At 34.7% G+C, this 23,538-nt stretch overlaps 1 protein-coding gene across 3 annotated transcripts in view; it reads right to left on the minus strand.

The window, feature by feature from the left end:
- DMXL1 (Dmx like 1) overlaps window positions 1-23,538 on the minus strand; it is a 123,940-nt gene that overhangs the window by 60,025 nt on the left and 40,377 nt on the right. For all 3 annotated transcript variants that reach the window (XM_043912302.1, XM_043912301.1, XM_043912303.1), the window contains exons 11-26: window positions 22,003-22,256; window positions 21,207-21,891; window positions 20,996-21,117; window positions 18,333-18,422; window positions 18,151-18,253; window positions 16,908-17,027; window positions 16,413-16,634; window positions 12,364-14,049; window positions 11,044-11,151; window positions 9,072-9,241; window positions 8,454-8,551; window positions 7,285-7,450; window positions 5,983-6,244; window positions 3,833-4,926; window positions 3,182-3,373; window positions 640-716 (exon numbers count right to left, since the gene is read on the minus strand). In XM_043912302.1, coding sequence (XP_043768237.1) covers window positions 640-716; window positions 3,182-3,373; window positions 3,833-4,926; window positions 5,983-6,244; window positions 7,285-7,450; window positions 8,454-8,551; window positions 9,072-9,241; window positions 11,044-11,151; window positions 12,364-14,049; window positions 16,413-16,634; window positions 16,908-17,027; window positions 18,151-18,253; window positions 18,333-18,422; window positions 20,996-21,117; window positions 21,207-21,891; window positions 22,003-22,256 — 5,449 coding nt within the window. The remainder of the gene's footprint in view (window positions 1-639; window positions 717-3,181; window positions 3,374-3,832; window positions 4,927-5,982; window positions 6,245-7,284; window positions 7,451-8,453; window positions 8,552-9,071; window positions 9,242-11,043; window positions 11,152-12,363; window positions 14,050-16,412; window positions 16,635-16,907; window positions 17,028-18,150; window positions 18,254-18,332; window positions 18,423-20,995; window positions 21,118-21,206; window positions 21,892-22,002; window positions 22,257-23,538) is intronic.

Raw genomic sequence — 23,538 nt, forward strand, 5'->3', positions numbered from 1 at the left:
GGGATCTACAAGTTCCAATATCTGTCTCATAAAAGGAAAGAGAAGAGAGAAGATAAAATACTTGAAGAAATAGAATAAGAGAATTGCAAAGAAAAAAAGATATAACCCCACAGTGTCAAACATGTTTCAAAAGCCTAGAAAAATTACAGTGAAACCTTAGGACATAAAGAAGAAAATCATAAACATCAAGGACAGTGTAAAATTTTTCTCAGTTCCCAGCCAGTCACTCCCTCCTCTGTGCTCCCTGAGCATTTTACTGTCTATCATCTTAGAGGATGTATCATTTAAGCATGATGTCGTATTACACACCACTTATCAGTTTATATGTCTGTGTCTAACTGGCGTGACCTTAAAGGAGGAGTCCTTGTTCCAGTGATATCACAATGTCTAGCATTAGGCAGTGATCAATAAAAGGCAGTTAAATAAGCTAATTGTGAAGAGTTTAACTTGAGATGCATTTGCCATAAAGACAAATGCTAAAATTGCAAAGATGATAAAAAATGACTCAACATTTCCCATATGCTTTTTGCTTTAGCTAAAGTGGACTGCTGTGTACGTGTTCCTAAAGCAAGAGCACACAAGTTCTCAAACCCCAGCAGTCACTACAAACACTCTTAAATTTCACAAGAAGATGCTTACCTGTAATTGTGACCACCACAAAGGCACTGATAGATACAAGCAGAAAGTGAGGCTGCTAAAGTATGCATTACATACACCTGGGGGAAAAAAACACAAAATTAACTTACAACTTTTAAAAACTGAACCTTTTTCAAGGCCTAATATAATCAGCATTTTAAAAAAAGATGAAAAACTATTTTGCCCTAATAAACTATTTCCTTTTTTTCCTTAATACTCATTTCTGTCTGGAGACATCACGCTACAAATACACACACAGACACAAATAAAACCTGAGGCCTCTGGCAGAAATTATAAAATACACAACTGCTACCTAATTTCTATTTTAAGGGCAAACAAGAACAGATGTTAGCTATTCGGCAGAGCAGTGGGCCATGCATGCGTTAAAAGCAAGCCCTCCAAGACTCAACCTGTTCCCTCCTCAACCAAAACGTAAAGCCCTGCCTGATAATGACAGTTCATTTATGAACTATTCAAGTTACTACAGAAAACAATTTGAAGAGAGTGAAATTTTTGAGAAAGAAAAAGGTATGAAAGACAGCAACTGAAGGAAAATGCTTGTATAAAGAAAGACAGCGCTCTAAACATGGCATGACATGAGAAGTAACAGAAGTAGATCTGAGGATGAAGGAGAAGCTTAATCTAGGTAAGAAATACACTAGAGTATTCAGAAAACCAGGTTCCTGATCTAATTATGAAGTATGATACTCTCTTTTGCAGATTAAAATCTAACTGCTATTTTTCCTTCAATTATCAATAGACATGTGACATGAATTAAAGTCAAGGACAGCATCATATAAACAAAGACAGCAAAGACCAAATATGGGAGACTGCAAAAATGATAATATTTTCTAACTTCTCTAACCAAAAGGCAGAGTCTATCTCTCCACTTAATGAGTTTGGGCTTACTTTGTGACTTGGTTTATGCAAGAGGACACAGCAAAAGTGATGTGTTATTTCTTAACCTAGTTCTCTAAAAGCCTTGCAAATTCTACTCTGGCTCTTTAAATCCCTGAAACCACTATATGAAATAACCCAGGTGAAATGGTTAACTTTATGTGTCCATCTGACTGGGCCAAGGGGTGCTTAGACATTAGGTCAAATGTTATTCTAGGTTTGTCTGTTAGGGTGATTTTGGATGAGATTAACATTTGAATTGGTAGGCTATGAATGGTCCTTACCCAATCAATTGAAGTACCGGAATAGAACAAAAAGGCTGAGTATGAGGGAACTTCTGCTTGGCTGCACTGAGCTGGGACACTGGTGGTCTTCTCCTACTTTCAGACAAGAACTGAAACAACGGCTCTTCTTGCATCTTGGGCTTGCTGGCATTTGGACTGGAACTTATCCCGTCAGTTACCCTGGCTCTCAGGCCTTTGGCTCAGACTGGAACTACATGATCTGTTCTCCTGGGTCTCCAGCATGCCCACAGAAGATCTTGAGACTTCTCACCTTCCATAATGAAGTGAGTAAATTGCTTAAAATAAGCCTCTTTCTATAAAACACACACTCACACCCCCTTTCGATTCTATTTCTTTAGAGAACACAGCCTAATACTCTAAGTATGCCTACTGGCAGCTGAGATACATCTCAGAGTCTCTGGTCATCCTAACATCTCCTGACAGTCTTGCAGATGGCCCACCAACCACCAGAAAGTAAATAAGGCCATCTTAGGTCATCCAGAATCCAGCCAACCTGCTTGCTGACCAAAGACAAATGAGGTATCCAGCTATCAATCCAGCTAGCCCAAACTAGAAGAACTGATGAGCCAACCCATAGAATCATGAGCAAAATAAATCACAGATATTTTTAGCTATTAATACTAATGTTTCAGGGTGGTTTTTAAGCAGCAGAAGGTGATACATCAGGGATATGTTTATTATTAAAGTTAAAGATGGAATGAAATTTGCTTAAAATTAGCATAATCTGAAGAAAATTAAATTCCTAATTCTATAATATGCGATGTGGGCATTTATTCTACTGGGCAGTACAAGAAATAAAGTGGCAAAATTAATTTATAAGGGTTAGGTTATCCAGGAGGGTAAAACTGTAAGAGAGGCTACCATTAAACAAGAAGAAAATGGAAACAGAATGATATCACAGCTTGTGAGGTAGGAGAGAATCAGATGACAGACTATGAGAAAAAAAAAAAAAGAGATACTTACATACTAGTTCTTTAATATAATATTGTTTCCGTCTCTAAAAAACAATCAGTGTTTTTTTTTTTTTTTTTTTGGCTAACTGTACACTAAAGAGTTACTCATAAAAGCACACATACATACAATTATTCTTACCTAAATGAAATGGTTAAATAAGATAAAATAAATGTTAAAAAATGAAGTACCCTTTGGGTAAATAATACAGGTAAAATAAGCCTGACCTACAGTCAAGTTTTCTTTGATCAAAATCAATACAAACTCGGCTACGTAACAATCACTAAGCATAGGATGATGTTTAAAATCATTTATAAAAAGCCTTAACACTTACCTCTTAGCTTTATGATAGTATATAGGTTAATTAAACATTTGAAACCAAACATACTTACTTCATTGCTCTGGATATCAGGATGGGGTGGCGAATCAAAGTTAATTATGGCATGTAGAATATCATGCGTTAGATTACTAAGGTGCAACAGTGGATTGGCAACAACTGTTTTGGCACTGGCTGTACGAGCAAAGAGGAGAGGTACTGAGGTCTGCTCTGAAAGAGGGCTAGGAAATATTGGTTCTGCTGTTTCCTTAAAAACAAACGGAAAAAAGGTTGATCAACTATTTACAGTTATGATCCATTACTTAAGTAAGTCAGGGGTCTCTTTGAAAAACTTCAGAACGATTAAAAATTAAAAGCAAAACAGAAACTCTTACAGAGCTAGAAGGGACCTGAGGTGGTCAACCTTCCACTGATTATAATGAATAATAATGGGACAATACTCTCTTATTATCACCTCACAAAGCCTTCATATAAGACTGTTTAATATGAACTAAGCAGACCTTAGGGTCTGACATGAAACTGTTCTTAAGCCACAATACAACTCTAGAAATTCACAATATGAAGTGCCACAGAAAAGTAGCATTCCTTAAAGTAACCATAATTAAGAAAATCAACAATTTGAATATTTAAAAACTAAAAAAAGCAATCTCAAAAACTGTTTTTCATAAAAGTACTATCTTGACTGGTTATCATTTAAGTTACATACCTGCTGAGATTCTTGTAAAAGCAAAATCAATTCCATTCTCACAGATGCAAGACCCCCACCATGGGATCCATGAAGTATGCAGTAACTAAGAAACATCCTCAAGAGAGACTGATATTTCAAAAGCCACTGTCTTTTTTCCTGAAAATTTTCTCTCAGTTGTTTCACTTTTGTTTGCTGAAGCAAATCTTCAGGATCCTCGTTTAGTTCAGCTGCATCTCCATTTTCACCAAATGCAGACTGCACTTCCTCAGGATCTGAACAATAGTCACAAGTTCTCTGAAGGGCTATCACCTCTTTTTCAAGCCAGTGGTATAGCTGATATCGCAGTTTTCCACCATCTATTTCATAGCCAGTAGATAAAGTACGAAGTTCTACTGTGAGAATCTTTAAACAGGCTCTAAATTTTAACTGAACTGCAATTACATCTTCTGATGGATTTAAAACGTCATTTTCATCTACTGCGCTGAGAGATTCTGTGTAATTAGAACTTGTTTCATCCAGTTTTTTCTCAATTTTTCCCTCTGAAGGTTTTAGTTCTTTCATTGAAAGTGGGACATCCTCATTTTCTTCATCGTTATCACTGTCCCACTTTAATTCTAAAGAGTCATCCTGAAATACAATACTTGGTTGGCTCCAGTCAAAAGAAAGAGTGGAGTTTGATTGCTTTTCTGAGGAACCCTCTGAAGAAGATCCAAAACCATTCATTAGTGACTGTGACCAATCAATTGCTGAAGACTTATCTTCCCTTGCATCCAATTTTAATGGAGAAGAAGGAGAACAGTCTTTACTAGTATCCAAAAAACTAGACATTCTACAAAAAGGTTTTGTTTTCTTGATGACTTTTGGCATCTTTGATAACACCTCCAAAGCCAGCATAGGGCAGCCAGCTTTTAAATGAGCACTGGCAGTAGTAAAAAATAATCTTCTTTCACTTAAATTAATTGTTCCTGCTAGTCCACTTTTTCCTGTTAAACTCATGTGTGTGGAAAATGCATCAGATGATCCAAAATGACGTCTCAGCAAAAGAGGATGTGTTCTTAGGTAATTGTAGAAATTAAAAACTGCAGGATTGCAGGCTGACATCATGACTTGATCTGGAAGTAAATTCATTTCATGAGCCAAGAAAAATTCTTCAGGAGTTGTGTGTGTGGCCCTTTTTCTCTATCATGATACCAGTATCTACCTGGTCTTATGAGAAAAATTTAGAAGGCCACACTAATACATAGCATTGAATAGACAAGAACACATTTGTAATGAAAGTGTTCTAACACAGTAGGAAAACAAAGGTTTGCTGATTTCACATCTCTTCAAGCAATAATGTGAGATATTTTAAAACATAGTTCTTTTCCCCCTCCTTTCCTGGATACAACTTCTCAGTCAGTCTGCTTTGCTAGATCTTCCTCACCTTCTCTGCTTTGAAATGCTGAGTGTCCAAGAGTTCAGTACTTGACTTCTTCTCTATCTACAGTCCCTGGTTGAACACCTACAGCCCCATGGCTTTAAATACTACCTATATGTGATAACCTGCACATCTCTATTTCTAGTCCCAACTCCAACCTGTGAATCTAGAACATTATATCCAAAGGCCTATATTATATTGCCACTTAAACGTAAATAATCTTGCCTCAAGGCCTTTTTATTTACTGTGCCCTTGGCCTAAAAACTGAGAAGCCTTTTCTATGTAAAGCAACACTCCCTAAGATCTGCTCCTAGCCTTCCCACTATCATTTACCCACTGCTCAAACTAAAAATCCAGGAGTTAAATTTGACTCTCAATCCCTTTAAATTCCATCTCCAATTCAGTCCTATCTAGTCAACATTAAAATTATAGTCCAAATCCAACCACTTTTCTTTCACTGTATGTCACTATTTTCTTCAAACATTTATATTCAATGTTGATAACATCTATGTTCAATACACTGATTTCATAAAAACAGAAAATCCAAAGCCCTTGGCTTTCAAAGGATTTAACTTTCTGGGAGGGCAGGAGGTGGGTAATAAACTGTATACGTAACTCTGTGTCCCCAACTAAACCATAAAGTCTTAGACCATTTATGTCTTCAATTTGCTTTGTATTATCCTTAGCATCCAACAGTGTGTTCTGAACCTGGGAAACTCTTAATAATTAAGATGTTAGAACTGTAGCTTACCATCATCCTTTGTGACAGGTTGCTTTATTAATGTCTCCAGAGCACTACCATAATCTTCTAAAATCCAATATGCCATACTTCGAAGGAAAGGATCATAATGCATATTTATATTCAACAAATTGAGTTCACTGACAGGAGAATCAATTCCCAAAATTTTTTTACGTAAAATAGATTTATATGTTGCAGATGTATCAAATTCAGACTCATAGAGTCTTGCTATTACAAGAGCCAACTGAATGTCATTCAGTTTCTCAAGACATACCTTCAAAAAGAAGAAATACTGTTTATAAATAAGGCTATCTTTTAAGGTAAAAGACTCAAACTGACTCATTAATAACTACATGAACATAAAGCTTCAATAATACCTGAAATTAGTGAACAGGGATAATAAGTAAAACATGCCGCTTACTTTAGCAAATCCACCCGACAACACTTATGCTAATTTAACTGGTAGTACTAAGTGGTGGTGGTGGTTTAGGTAGTACTACGTATATATTTGCAAAAAGAGTCTGATGGAAAAATACTGAATAATTCTTAATTACATCAATTTAAATGACATATTTTATCCTTGAGTTTTCACTCTTTCCCATCCACCTCAGCAGACTAATGTTTCCAAATCAAAAAGCTTTTTTGAATCATTTGTATGAAACTCTGAGCAAAAGGGCAATTTGAGATAGAAATGTTATATTTAAAATATTTATAACTTTTTATAAGGTTTACTAAGGCGTAATCAATTAAAAATTTGCTAAGGTTCATCAGCTAACACAGAGCCAAATATAGGTCCAAATATATTGAAAATGATGAGGCTTCCCCAGTAGCTTCAGCAGTAAAGAATCCGCCTGCAATGCAGGAGACTCATGTTTGATCTCTGGGTGGGGAAGATCTCCTGGAGAAGGGCATGGCAACCCATTCCAGTGTTCTTGCCTGGAGAATCCCATGGACAGAGGAGCTTGGTGGGTTTCAGTCCATACATTCACACATGACTTAAGCAACTCAGTACACACACACATGTTAAAAATGATAGGACAAATTTTTTCTTTTTTAACCTGTTCATAAATATTCTTAGGAGGCAGATCAATTCCCTATCTCAACCAACACAACCTGGTTAATTTTAATTCTGTATAAATATCATTCAAGCTAAATGACAAAATTTTAAAGTCACTATTAAGTATTACTAGTTACTTTATGCATTAAGCCTTTGTTAGTTCCATTATACTTAAGTTGAAATTAAAAAAAAAAAATTTAAACCATAAAGAGCTTAAAAGGATGACAATGACATTTTTTTTTAAAAATCACTCATACCTCAATTGCATCTCTGAGGCAACCAGCTAATAGAAAAAATGCTGCTGAATGTTCAAATCGTTGTTTTCCTAACAAAGAAAAAGCATTCTTTAAAGCTGCTTTACGCCATCTCTCATCCTCAAAATTGTGTCCAAAAAACTGTGTCATCTTGGAGTCTTTTTGGGATCTATAAAAAAAATAAAGTATGAAAATTTTGGAACATAAAGTTTCTATATCAGAACCAACTTTATGAAGTTAGCCACTTAGAAGTTAAAACTCAAAAGAAACAATTACCAGTTCATAAATTACTACACATCTGTTTCTTTTCTGAGCAAAAAGAACATTTATGGTAAACATTTACTTTTTCACATAAATTCCAGAGATTACTGAAAAAAAATTCTTTTCAATTACAAAGAAAACTGCATTAGCAGCAGTTTGAGAAATTATTTTGAAATCTATACAAAATATATAATTTATATTAAATTCTGTGCTACTGTACCATTTAATCAATTGCCTGTATGTACCCGCTACTGCCCAGCTGAGAATGACTTTGATGATAAAAATCATCACCAAGGAATCTGTCCTGAAGTAAAACTTCTAAGAGGCTAAAATCTAGTCTCTGAGACAACTGACTGATACCACGATTTTCACCAAAGGTTACTGTTCATATGGATATACCTAGACTGAATCCCAAACAAAGAGTGAACTATTTATGGCCATCACATTCACCAAGCCTAGCTGAGGACAAGTTAATGAGAAAAATTCTAAATGACCCTAGCTCAAGAATGGGGTCAGGGCCCTTAGGAAAAGAGTGGTTTGGAAGGTTAAGTCTGGGCCAAGAGCTCCTGACAGGGCAGAGGGTAGATGCATTTTCAAAACTCCACCAATTCATCTTCTTCCCCATTCTAGATAGAAGTTTCTGGTTTAGTTCTTTGTCCTACCAGAGCATCATAAGATGTTATTAAAATAAGCAAAAAGCTGTTTTTATGGACTGATAAACTGAAAAAAACCTGAATGTAACCTCACCAACATTCTTTTGCTCTGGTAGACACCTGGGCTTCTTTCACATGAAGTCTGCTAAACCCAAAAATAACTAACAATCTACATGAACCAGACTAACAAGCACAATAAATCTTTACTTCATATTCTTTATGGAAAGTTTTCCATTTTGAAGCAGTTTTTTCACCTACCTATATAATCCCCAAATCACAGCTTTCTTTTTCATTGCTAGGTAAAAAATGGCAGCATCTAAAGGATCATTCTTTTTATAAAAGGCTGCTTTGGCTACCTGTAATTACAAAGTATTGGTCAAAATTTCACAGAAACAGTTTTTAAGTAAACAAATACTTTCCTTTATATATAAACTGTCATACATTCTCTACTTAAATGTCCAATAAATTTAAAAAATATGTGAATGAACACATGTATATTTATATGTAAATTTATTTATCTCATAATTACAAAAGTAATCAAGGTCACAAAGAGGTGGAAACAGGACTATGCTTTCCATGACAAGCTCTTGAGTACGGCTTTATTTTCCTTTTTTTTTTTTTTTGGCTTTATTTTCCTAAATATGCATTTATACTATTTGTAAAAGACAGATATATACTACTAAATAAATATATCAACTAGCAATTTAAGAATGAGAATATAAATTTTAAAAAATTACATTAACATGCTATCCTGAAATATAAAGACTTAAAAGGATTTTACTGCTTAAAGAGTAACAGGAGAGTAAATATGGAATATCATTTCAATAAACATGCAATACATATTATTTCATTTTTACACCAAAATAAAACACTCACCTTTTCTATGCACTTGCGTAAGATGCGGGTATTCCGGACCCACCACCCCACACCCATAGCTCTAAGTTCAGACCACGTGGGATCGTCTTTTTGCATCACTGGCAACATGTTCAGTAGTTCTTCTTCTGCTACGGAATGAAATGCCCAGGCAAAATGACTAGTAGAGAGGCCTGAAGAAATATAAAAAATAATGTTTATAAGAAATATGACTATATAATTATAATCAGAAACAAATGCTCATATTTGCAACAGAAATGCCTAAAAGTTTATATGTAAGACTTATAAGTTATAACTATTAAATGTTTGAGGTTGGAAGGAATATGTGTTGGTTTTTTATCTTGCTTCTCCAAATAACTTGATCACATCAATATTTTCTACAATGAGCATGTATTGTCTATAATTAAAATATATTTTTAAAAAAAGATAAAAAATGCTTATGGACAAATGCCACTGTGCTGAATCTTTCTATTCTCTAGTATGTTTGATCTCCTTTGGTCAATATGTGTCATGTGGATTTAATTTCATGGAATTAAAAATGCATCGAGACAGTACAGATGGTGAACAGAATTTAAGACTGCAAAAACTCTAGAGTCAAAAATGCATGAATTAAATTCCAGCTCCATCCTAACTATATAACTATGGGTAAGTTACTTAGTCTCCTGATTCCTCAACTTCCTTATTTACAAGATGTGAATAACTATGGCACCTACCTCATTACATTCTTGTGAGGATTAGAAGAAAAAATATAGTTGAAGCATTTGGGATAGCACCTAGCACATAATAACTTTTATTACCTCATATCACTATATTAATAAGATACTTTAATATTTATAAAGTATCATTTACATCAGCAAGTCTCTCGATCTATTTATTGGCTCACACATGTGGTGTTAATCATTCAGTTTCTATTTTGTCTCTTCAAATTACATTTTGTTTAGCATTACTGAATAAAGTAAATGATTAATTATAAGATTTGGCTTTGACGTATACAAACATATAAACTCAAATTTTTAATGTAATATACAGTGACAAGGAATCTGAATTGCCCACAATACCCAAGTCTTTGGAAATAAAGAAACTGTAAATAAAAAACAAATAAACATCTATACTGTGAATGGACTGTTATTCTAAATTATTTTTAGATTCCCTAATATCTCTCAACCAAGTTTAATAATTTCTCATAAATAAATAAATATCTGACTTAGAATTTTAGCTTCTCTTTTCTAAGACTAAATGCAAAATGAAAGGGAGGAGGAAGCAGAGAGAGACAAGAGACAGAGACCAATGAGCAAAGGTTAGCTGTAGAGTTCTAACAACACTGCTTAAACTTCTAGATCCAATAATCTGAGAAGCTGGCTCTATTCCTTAAACCTGGGGGTACTGAGTCAATAAATGCCTTGTTTTAAGTTACCTCAAGTAAAGTATTTCTGTTACTTTGGAGTCCTGACTAATAATATAAAAGTATTTGAAATGTCATTAAACTAATATCTGAAATACATATTAATGTTAATAGCAGTTTTGGGAGTAGAAAGATTTTTATTTTCTATGTTCTGTATTCTTTCTTTGTAAAACAATTAAAATTGAGTATATATTAGTTCTCTATTCAAATTATCTCAAATTTGGGGGGAAAATGAATTTAGATGGATGTCAATCAAAAAGGAGAATAAAGAAAATTTAAAGAAATTAAAGAGAATGAAACAATACTAAATGGCCTATAATGTATAATGCATTTGAAAACATACGATGTAATATTCAATTGTCCAAAATCCATTTCTTCACTAAATCTACAAAAAAAATTTCAGTATTTTAAAGCAAAGAAGATGAGGTGAAAGTCAATGTTTTTAACACAAATTAAGGAAATTCAGAATGTATCAAACTTGTCATGATCATATCCAGACAAAGAAAACTTAAATGTTTTTAAACCTCTCTTCCACTTGGCTTACTTCCTTTTATTAGATTACTACCAAATCACCTTGGAGAAGGAGTTGAGCTCGATAAGCTGGAAGAGAAGTTGTAAGAAAAGTATGAAGTCGAACAGCCAGAAGAAATTTTAAGCCACATTCATCAAGAGTTTCTCCACCTATAAAACAGAAAAAAAAAGTATTATTACCTATAAAAACCTATCTCAAGAGCAAAACACAAGTAAGTGTTAATAATTCTGGCAAGCAGGGCATGTCATGGCACCAAACACAGGGTAAAACATTGTGAAACTGACAAAAGCGATCAATGTAAATATTATCTTTCTTTTTTCCTATATAATTATACATTACAGGAAAAGCTGTATAGTTAAATAATTAAAAAACTAATAAAGAGAACCAACTGACTCAGGATCTGTGATATTTTTTTAATAATATAATCTCCTCTGACATGAATATTTAAATGAAAATCTGACAGAATTTTAAAAAACTTTAATCTCTGTGCTACATGGTACAATATTTTCCATACTGATCCAAGTCATATGCCCCATCCAGTAACTGTTAACACTAGAAGAAATGGCTACATGGTAGCAGGACCTGATTTTTACTTTACATGAAGAAAAACAAACAGTTGTAAAATAGTCAGATCAAGAAATAATATCTACTAGTAATATTTAATATTGTAATTCACAACAATTTTTCTTAAAGTTTTAATTTTTATTATTGTTATTCTTTTTTCTTAAAATTACCCCACATTTTCCTTTCAAGCAAAGTTCAAAGGGTGCATCCTACTGACCTATATCTGGTACTTAAGGCTAGACTATTAATTTCAGATCTTACTTGAAATCTGATGGGAATTTTATAAATTTTATTCATAACTCAGGAAATTAAAAATAAAAAATGCTGAGTGAGGGGAAGACCTAATTTTAGTAGGCCTGTCTGTTATTTTAGGAAGGAGTATACATTAATGTTAGTTTTTAAAAACCTCAATATTCAAAAACCCAAATTAATAGTGAATTGCCATGATGTGAGAAATAAAGAAAATACTTTTTATTTTGGGGTATCTAAGATATTTATTAAGAATGTTAACTTTCACTAAACTCAAAAGCAATGGATCAATGGATTTTTGTTATTAAGTAGACAGCTAAAAATGAATTGGCATAATGAATCTCTGTGCACTTTCTCAGAGTACTGTAACTTATGGGATAAAGAACATATATTCAAGTTAAAACTATTGTGAAGGCAATGATGATGATGTAACAAACCTTTATGGTGATCATTTTTACAAAAATTATTTAAGATTATTTTCTGTGAAAAAATAAGTAAAAATACTATCATCAGTTTTTCCTCTAATCCTGTATCCAATTTAGTTTTACCTTGGCTTCGGTCTCTGCTTTCTCCAATATCAGTGCTGGTAGTTGCAATTGTATCTGCTAAAGCCATCAAAGACATCTGCTCCATCCGGCTGAGTCCTGGTAAACTAGAATGAAGTAAGTGGCCAGAAAGCACCTGAGCATGCTCAGGACCAAAGTAAGTTGGACTGTACTGTGAAAGGTCAATAACCACAGGCTCTGTATTTTCTTCATCTGCCTCTAACACATGATGATCAGTCACTAAAGCTGGCATCTGAAAAAGCTCATCATAATTTTCTTTTGACAACTGGTTTGAGTTATTTAAGGTACTCTGATTACTAGGTTTCTCTAAGGATGAGTAACAGCTATCATCATCTGCTGCAAGTAAGGCATATAAAGGAAGTGGAGGGACGGAATCAATTTCTGTGTAGTCTGTATTTTCACTTTTGTTGAATGCCTGGGGGTCTCTAGTAGTACTTCCACTAGCACTGATGGTGAGAGACCTAAGGCGGCGCTCATGATTAGATTCGGTTTCATTCAGAGCCACGACTTCCCCGGCAATGCACTTGACAAGATGTGACAAGATGGCCTTTGCTCTCCGAACTTTGCCAAGATCCATGAGTTCCAGAAGTTGCAAAGGATGGTACTGAGGTAAAGTTGGGGAAAGAACATGAGCTGCTTCAAATAGACCCGAATCTTCCATATCCACAGAAGGATCAAGCGCAGTTTTCTTCCCACAGATCTTCTGTGCAAGACTGGTCATGGATCGAGTCAGAGTTTTCTTTGGAGGATGTAATCCAGAACTTGATGAGTTACTCTGTTTTATTAAACTCGTTATAGATGGAGTGCTCCCATTATATGAATCTGTTGTAACAGGTTCTTGTTTAGAAGATGGCTGCCACTGGGAATACACATGCATTTCACAATCCATGCCTACCACCAGGATGCCATCTCGGACCCAAGATAAGGAAACAGGAAAAGGCGGAGAGCCTTCTACAGAAGAAACCAAGTCCACACTTCGTAACAGCACAAACTGAGAAACGGGCACAACTTTAGTACTTTCCCAGAGAGGAAACGCCAGGCTTTCCTTACCAGTCTGTTCTTGTACTTTGCCAGACAGGGGTCCATACATAAAAAGTTTTGATCCAATTCCTACAGTCAGAATATGAGAACCATCCTCTCTAGACATCCAATCTAAGTGAACTAAATGCTTTGTGTTTGATGTGACACTTTCTTTACTAGATAAATAGACCTCTTGTTTATTATAGGCCACTAAATTGCTATCAATACTAATGCCAGAATCCAACACTGTATTTAACTCATCTAAATGAATTGTCTGCTCAAGGACCCAACATGAACCTCCTGTAGACTCACATTCAAAAATACTTACATGCATCACAAAGTCCTGAGAAGATCTACTATTAGACATAGGCTGCTTATATGCTACTGCTAAACGATTTGTGTGTGCACAGCTGACTTCTATAGGCCTACCAGGTACAGTTATACTGCTATTGCTCTGTAGTCCATCTTCAATTAGTAATGGCCATTCTTCCCAAATGTATGTAAGATCTGTTTCTCCATTCTTCGATGTGGCAGATTCTCCATCTGTTACTCTACATCTCCAGAATCTTACTTTCTCATCTGAGCATGAAGTTGCCAATAAATAAGGTGCACTGCATATGGGATATATGGAAGAAGAACTCAGATGTCCTAAAATAAAAATAACCCATTAACAAAATGTCAAATGATGTCAAAATAATCCATTAATAAAATGTTGAATTTGGTTCAATACATCTCTCTTCTTGTACTAAAAGTGTTAGTCTTTTGCATGAACTAGCCTTAACAACAAGACAGCCAATATTTAGCTTAAGGATCAACAAGATCAGTAAGCAGCTTTTAATGACATCAAAATGGTATATAGAAATGACATTACTATCAAAACCTTGAGCCAAAAGAGAACTCAGATAATTTACAGCTAAGGACTCTTTGACTAAATGTGTATCTTATGCCTATACAAAATAGCTAGACTAAGGCAGAATTAGAAAACCTAAATTCTAGTCCTGGTTTTCAATCCAGCATTCTGTTCACAGCTCTTTGCTAGTGTTATATATTATTATAAATCTAATTTTAAAGATATCAATACATTTAAAAAAATTCATCAATATTCACTGGCTACTTCTCTATAATATTTTTTAATATAATTATGTGAATGGCTGACAATTATTTAAGTACTAAAAGGGCCTTCCATGATTGAAGCTGTATTTCAAGGAAATGATACTGAGAAGATTCCCAGGTGGGACATACATTTGCTTGGGTTTAATGTAATTAAATACACAATTTCCTGAATCAAGCGTTGGCAAACTTTTCTTAAAGGGCCAAAGAGTAATAATTAGGCTCTGCTAGCCAGAGAGTCTCCGTTGCAACTACTCAACTCTGCGCTGTAGAACAAAAGCAGCCATACACAAAAGTAGACAAACAGGTGTGGTTATGTTCCAAGTAGAAACAAGTAGGTGACCCATAGTTTGTCAAGCCCTATCCTTAACTATTAAATATAAAATCATTATATAGATGTTATATGGAACATTTATTATATTTTAAAAGCATATTTCAACATACTGTTAGTAAGTTGTTTTAAAGCCCTCAAGGACTTAGCAGTACTGCAAAAGGACACAACATTGTCCAGTAGTTTCTCTGAGCTAAACAGATAATAAAGAGTTTAGTGGTGGTTTAGTCACTGCTAAGTGTGTCTGACTCTTGCAACCCCATGGACTGTAGCCTACCAGGCTCCTCTGTCCATTGGATTTCCTAGGCAAGAATCCTGGAATGCTGTTTCCTTCTCCAGGAGATCTTTCTAACCCAGGGATCTAACCTGCATTTCCTGCACGGCAGGTGGATTCTTTACCGCTGAGCTACCAGGGAAACCAGCCCTTCCCGAAAGTCTCAGTTTTCAAAAAAACTGTTAAGACTAGGAAAAAAGCTTTTATCATATGCTACTGTTTTTGTCAAACAAAAGAAATTTCTCCTCCTGCTCTAGGACTTTTTTCTTCTAAACTCAACTTGCACCAAAGATTATTTTTAGAAACATCTTCAGTTTCTCTTACATTTTCTATAAAAAAATTTTTATTACAATTAAGTAGTGAAGAGTATACTGTTTTGGCTAAGGATATCAGCTCTTAAAATTGCATCAGTACAAAGTCATTTTTTTCAAACTTTAACTTTCCTTGCACTGATGTCTCTTTTATTAAAATATACCCAAAAAAAAATCTCAGAATGTTTAAAAAAATTTATCATGACACTGTAATACTCCTGCTAACTTCACCAATTACAAAAGATTAAGTGCTTGATTACATGGCAAACTGAAGCGCATTCAAAGTAACTAGTCAAAAGTGATAAAATAAGTAAAGAGGACCAAAAATCCACACTGTGACTATGCAAATCAAAGAACTAGGTGATTAAAAAGATGGATCTTTGTCTTGGTTTTCATGATACCCTTGATACCTTGAAATTCTGTACATTGGAATGACCTGAAGGTTTGTCAAAACAAGACTGCTGGGTCCCACCCCAGAGTTTATGATTCACTAAGTCTAGGGTATGACCCAAGAATTTTTATTTCTAACAACTTCTCAAACAATGCTGATGCTGCTGGCCTGGGGACCACATTTTGAGAACCACTGCCCTAAGAATGAGGATGATAAATATTTATCAGGAACTATACACTTAAGAGTCCTTCGCAGCACGGAGCTCCTGGCCACCATTGCCAATATTATCAGTTGGCAAATAAGGTGCAACTCCATTAAGTCTGCCCTGGAAACTTTCACTTCATCTTTACAAAAGGATAATAAAAATTTGTCTAGGAAATCAATATTTAAGACCATAACTGGCTGACAAATGCCAGAGTAATCTGAAAACATAATGGGAAATTTTTAATTTTTAATTTAGGGTATTGAAAGGTATTCTTTCCATTTCTGCTTCTGTGTGAATTTAAAAAGTGGGAGTTACATCTATTTTTAAATACACAGTAAACCTTCATGCACTGCCAAATTTATCAGTCTCTTTTTACAAAATTTACACACCTGCTGATGGCTTAACACTTATTATCTCAACTCCTTCTGGCAAATGCAACTCTTGGCTATAAACCATTTCTGAAGACAGAGTCAACTTGCTGGTACTCTGGAGATTTGCTCTGCAAGCCTGATACTTCTGTGAAAAGGGGGATAGGATCTTCTCTGGAGAAGAAGAATAATGTTCTTCTGGCTGCCAAGCTGCTTCAGATATTTTTGTATCTACTTTTTCATCTATAAAACAAAAAAAGAACCAAAAAACTGGGAGGGAACTCCTGTAAACATTAAAATTGCTACATTTTATAATCCAAAACTGCCTTATAAAAGATAAAAATGTAAACATATTCCTATGATCTTTATGACAAGAAAACTGAGAAACTGTTTTTTCCTTAATTAACAGAATGAACTACAATTATCCTGTCAATAAAAACAGCTTAAAAAAATATCCACCAATCTAGCTATACATACTTTGTTAATCTAAGTCTACTAATAGGAAAAAAAACTCACCCAACGAGACAGGAATGGACTTTAAATGCAAATTCCACATGTGTAACAATGAATGGTTGTCTTGGGTGCACTCTATTACAATTAGGTAGAATTTTTCAGAAAATCCATTAGGTGAGCTGCCTGTTGATATTAATGATATATTTCACTATTAACATAGATAGCTATTAACATTTTAATATGAAAAATAAAAAATAAAGAACATTCTGTTGATATAAATAACCCTTTACATCTATATTTCTCATTTTCAGCATCTTTCCATCATTGGATCTAAAGGTTACAAAAGCACTACAAACATTTTTGCAAAGTTCAAAATTCTCAGGAAAAATGATAGAAGACTAAGAAAGCAGTGGTAAGAAATTAGACATTCAACATAAAGGTGTAGAATTCAAAAAGGTACTTCTCAAAGGAGAAAAAAAATGGAAAAAGGGTAAAGAAATGATGTACAAGAAAATAAAAATAACCTGAAACAAACACAGAATGCAGTTATTATTATAACTTGAGTCTTGATAATAGAATTTTAGAGCAACAGGCACACACTGTACAGATCCTCGGTAAGTAAAGTTATTTTTGAGTTTGGTTTGGCTCTGTAATCAAAACTAATAACCAAGATATTTTAGCTTTATTTTCCTGTTTTTCTTTATTTAAAATAACAGCTAATACTAGGAGGATGAATTTAACATCATTTTAAAAACTGCTTAATTATAAAAGTATTAATTAAAGCCACCTATATAACTTTTAAGTTTGTAGCTAATGCTTTAAATTGTAGATTTTTAAAGAGACAGGTGCCAATATCATTCAAATTGTTAGGGCAGGACTCCTCCCATGCAAAGAGCACTCACACATTAATGACAAAGAACATGTCTATGATACTTTTTTAAAAACATAATTTATGTGAGTTCCCTGGCAATCCTGTGGTTAGGACTCTGCACTCTAACTGCCAAGGGCCTGGGTTTGATCCCTAGTTGAGGAACTAAGATCCTGCAGGCCAGGCAATATGGCTAAATATAGATTAATTAATTCAAGTATTTTAAAATACCATAACTGACAAACTCCTTTAATTTTTTCATTATTATTGCCTTGTTAAGAATAAAAAGATACTGATATTTATGATAAATATTATCACAAATGTACATATGAAAAATTTAAACTCAAACAGACATGAAACACTGTATCAACTTATCTTTATTAACTGCCTAACATACTGTACATTTTATATCTCATTACATAAAAAATTCTTCTTTACCTGCATCAGATAATATTCTGTCTTTTCCCAGTCTTTTCTTCTCAAGATTATTCAAAATGAAGTCTTCTTGAAAAACATGAAGCAGTTGGGTTTTTCTGCCTTGCTGAATGTAAACAAATACCAACATAAGTTGACATACATATTATTTATTAAAGCTAAGTGGCCAGAAAAATAATACTTACAAGTTTGGTAATGGGATCTAATGCGATAATGCATCCTGGCCTGGCTGTTGACTGTTGACTTACGATGTTAAACACTTCACCAACATATTTCTGTTTTTGAAAAAATGGATATCTCCTTTATTAAACAATTAAATTCAAAAAACAATAAAAAATGATGTAAAATTTGAGGCATAACAGACAAACACTAAATAAGTTCAGGTGAGACTAAATAAGTTCACAAGTCCCTTTTATTATAAACATTCTGGGATTTTACCAGGCAATTACACAGGAATGAACAGAGTTATATAGCTCAGTTGGTGCAGAGAAAAACAAAAGCAATGTTTGGTAATTGTTAATGAGAAAAAGTATTTTATATTTTTAACTATGAAAGACTGACTTCAATCTCATGGAAATTCCAAGAATCAAAGCTTTTTGGCATTAACTTTGACAAACAAAGCTAAATAAACAAGTTAACATACTATTTACAAACAATGATTTCTTGAGCCACATCATCTCCTGACTGCTCTTGTCAAGGTCATATGGTTAAATTCAATCTTCATCATGCCTGATCTATCAGCATATGAATCTGTTGATTATTTCTTCCTCCTGGAAATGTCTTCATTTTGGCTTCCTTTATATACCACACTCACCCCACTTTTAACAATGGAATGCCCCAGGGTACAATCTTCCTATCATTTCTACTTTCCAACTATAGCCTCTCCCTCAGAGATCTCATTCAGCATCACAACTTTATATTCTAACAGGTACTTATTCTCTATCTTCAGACGAGGCCTCCCTCTAAACTCCAGACACTAGCCTACTAGATCTCTTGGATATGAAACAGGCATTTCAAAATCAACACGTTCAAAGTCAGGCTCTTGAGTCCTCCCTGCACCTCAAAACCTATTTACACATTCTTCACATCTTAAGGCAGACCTTGGGAGTCATCCTGTTTTTCTCACACAAACCCCATATCCAGTCCAATCCTTATAGTCAATGTACAAAACACATCCAGATGTGACCAACTGTTATCCTCTTTATCATCACACCACTTGCTACCATTCTAAACCCCTTTCACTCTTTCCTAAACTACTGTAATAGCTTCCTGAATTGGTCTCTCTGATAACACTTCTGCTTCCCATGTCTAATCTATATAGCAAACAGAGCGATATTTTAAAGCCTAAGTCAGATCATATCACTATCATTCTTTACACCAGTTTCTATGTCATTAAGAGTAAAATTCAAAGTAACTACAATGGCTTATGAGGTCTTTTACTACAAAGGCCAGGCTAACTTTTTAACTTTATTTTTGATTACTTTCCACCTCATTTATCCTACACCAGCCACAACAGCCTCCTTGATGATCCTTACCTACCAAACATGCTCTGGTCTGAGGATCTTTACACTGGCTTTCCTGAAATACTTTTCCCTCTAAATATCCACACAGGTAGCTCCCTCATCTCCTTCAGGTCTTTGCTCAAATTGTACCACTTCTGTGAGGCTTTCCCTGACCAGCACCTTACTTGGCACTCCCTACTACTTCTGCAACATTGTTTCTCTCCAAAGTATTTATTAATATATTTTGACCTTTTTTCTATATTCTTTCACTGAATGTAAGCTGAGATTTTGGTCTGTTTTGTTCACATCTATATTCCCAGCACTTAAAAACAATTCCTGAAAAATAGAAGGCCCTCAAGAAATATGTTGCTACTATAACACTACATGTTTTTTAAAAAACCTTTGTCTTCTGTAAAATAACTTAGGGAAGGAAAAATAAAAAAGATGGGAGCAGACCACTGTTAACCTGTGCAATTCTGTAACCAGAGCATTAACAGACATAAATTGGTAGTTGAGCAGACAGCTTGAATCTCATAAACAACAAGTTCAGTATGGCTAAAAGTTACCTCAGGGCATACTTAAAAACACCTAAACCAAAAGAATGGAAATACTGGCTTGCTGGAGGTGCTGAGGCAATGCAGATGGGGGTTTGCTATCAGTTAGGAACAGGAGGAAGTGCCTTCTATTTTAAGACAAAAGCTTTGCAATGATATTGAAAGAACTCCTGCCTGTAGTGCAACCAAACTGAAGGCTTTTTTTTCTCTTAAGATTAAAATGCCAGTCTTATTTCAGCTTCCCCTGTTCAGAAATAACCTACAGATGAACCAACATGATTCAGCAATACACTGTCAGAAGTCCCCATATATATCTGAGCCAGGAAGTACTACGGGACTTCCCTGATGGCTCAGTGGTAAAGAATCTGTCTGTCAATGCAGGAGATATGGGTTTGATCCCTGGGTTGGGAAGATCCCCTGGAGAAGGAAATGGCAACCCACTCCAGTATTCCTGCCTAGAAATCCCACACACTGCGGAGCCTGGTGGGCCACAGCCCATGAGGTTACAAAGGAGTCAGACATGACTTGCAGCTGAACAACAAAAGGAAGTACTACATATTGTTGAACATTAGATTTTACTTTTAGAACGAATGAAAGACATGGTTTCTTTTTAAGGTATTGGGATCACTATAAGACCATCACTAAGGCTATAATGTAAATGTGCAAAAAATATCTAAAAATACATTTAATTATAAATTTTATATTACAATCTTAGAAATTGCTCAGTAAGTATAAATTAACTATTTAAAAAACATCATATTTTATTCTTAGTTTCAAAAGTCATTTACTTACAGAAATTTCAGGATTGGAAAGCTCATATAGAAGCTTCTTGGCATCAATAACTGCTTCATATAATCTCAGATATTGTCCATCACTTGCTACAAAGCACGCACTAGGAGAGTTGCAATATGCACCTAGATGCATTTAAAAAACATTTAAAATTTAACCTTTAGCAACAATGCCAGAAAATCTAAAGTTCTTAAGTAAAAATCAGAATGCTTACCTAGACAATAACTGGGTATAAGAGTGGGCAGCCATGCCACATTGGAAAATGCAGAAACGTGAAGAGAATTAATCCGGGCAAGCTCAGAAACACCTCCAGAGAAAGACAATGGCCCAACTGGATCAACTCTCCAAAGAATAAGCTCACTGTAAACTGCATTGGGATCCTGAAAGGCCATGTCAATAGTGCTTTTATTCTGTTGTGCCAAAGGACATTCTTCAATATTCACAGCATCATCAGGTTGCTTTTGGTTATCAACATCTGGTGTCCTTAACGCATTATGGTGTGACGTTGTCAGCAATAATGGTAATACTGAGTGACAAGCTAAATCATTAAGATGAAAGCGATGACCACAATATCTGGATTTGTGTGAAATACTGAGAACTGTAGAAAAGGCAGATTCTTCGGCAAAACTGACAAGCCACTGATTCAGGGAGCCATCAGCATGCTTTGAGATCATCATAACATTAGGGGTAAAAATACTTAATTTTAAACTATTAGTTGATTTACTGTGACCAGAAGAGATAAGCATTGACGTGGAACGTGTCAGGCTGGAAGGTTTTTGTTTCCCTTGCTGAATAGCCAAGTCAACATTCTTGGTACAGGCATACATCACTATGCTTTTACAGAGAGAGTTTGCATCACCTGTGGGAAAAGCTACAGGAATTCTGGAAACAAAGGACACCTGGAATTAAGAACATGAGCGTTAGAAGGCATGAAACTATATAAAGAGGTTTTACAAAACAGTACCCACATTTAACAAAAAGCAGCTCTCCAGAGATCATAAAAATAATACCTGTACTTGACGAAACATACCAGGCTGGTATTCGTCCAGCCAATCCACATGCCAAACCAGCAAAGAACCATCCATGGGATGAATACTGAATAGCATGTCTGCATTTTTACTCCATTCAGACAGAAGTACTTCAATCTGATGCTCAATGGCAGATGATGGCAATGGTACAAAACTTGAATTTGGTACCAATTTATCACCACCCAATTCCTTCTTTTCATGATTTATTTTCAGATCATCAACACTGTCATCGATCTCTATAAGCAAAAGAGTTCATGAACCATATAAATACAATCAAGCTACTACTATAAATTAAGAAATGCATTCTTAATCTACCTTTACAAATGCATTCAAAATGAAAAACTTAAGTTTTTATATAAATAGGAAATGAGGTTCCCTTTAAAAATAATTTTACTCCAGGAATATAAAGCCACTGGAGTTAACTCAGTAATCAGAAGGTCAAAAGGGCTGAGTCACTGGATTATCAGTAGAAGGACTAATACTGACTAGAAAATAGGTAAAGGGGGCACAAAGAGTCAGACACAACTGAGCAACGAACACTTACTTACTTAAAGGGAGCATAAATTTGTAAAACATTACTGGGGGGGGGCACAATTTAGCAAAAGTTATTGAAATTTACAAATGCTTACACAATATGCTAATTCCCTATCTAGGGATCCACCTTATAGAAAAATTCACACAAAGATGAAGAGACGCGTGATTGTACCATTATCAGAATATATAGTGAGAAACAATTGAAATCAATTAAAATGTCTATCAACAAAGAAAATGCTTAAGTTTTCTCTTGAGTCTCCTGACTCAGGAGCTGTGAAAAATAATGAGCAAGAAAAGTGCTGAATACCGAATTTAAGCAAGCAACAGAACACTATGTTCATTTAAAAATGAAATCCCAAAGTACAATTAAAAAGAAATTACCTTTATATATACTTGCATGAGCATAGAAAAAAATAAAATCTGGAAGAATGCTCATCAAATTTAACAATATGGAAACTTTATACATGATGGTACTGTTTAATTTTTTTAAAGGGAACATGTAAATTTGTAATTTAAAAAACACTTTTGACTTCTCTCTCTCTACTTGACTGAGGCTGAACAAATAGAAGCTGAATGTAGAGCTTAAGCCCTAAGTGCACTGCTTCTCAAACTTTAATATACATACAACTCATTTGGGAATTTCACTAAATTGCAGATTCTTGTTTAGCAGCCCTAGGTGGAGCATGAGATTGTGCATTCCTAATAATGCCAATGCTACTAGTCTGCAGATAGTCCTCTGAGCAGCAAGACCCTAGTGGCCCACAGAAGCATAAGTATGGAGAATTCTAAATCCCTACATTATCATCAGGAAGTAAGACACTTGGAACAAAAACATCTATACTGGATTATTATATGAGCTAGTCCAAATGTGTATTATGCCACTGAAATCTGAAGGTTATTTCTAACAGTAGCTGGTGCTACCCTATATAAAAATCTTCGTTATTTTAAACAAAACGTCATAGTTTTTACCCTTCTTAAAGCTTT

The sequence above is a fragment of the Cervus elaphus genome, chromosome 9, assembly GCF_910594005.1.
Source record: "Cervus elaphus chromosome 9, mCerEla1.1, whole genome shotgun sequence".
In the NCBI taxonomy this organism is placed as follows: domain Eukaryota; kingdom Metazoa; phylum Chordata; class Mammalia; order Artiodactyla; family Cervidae; genus Cervus; species Cervus elaphus.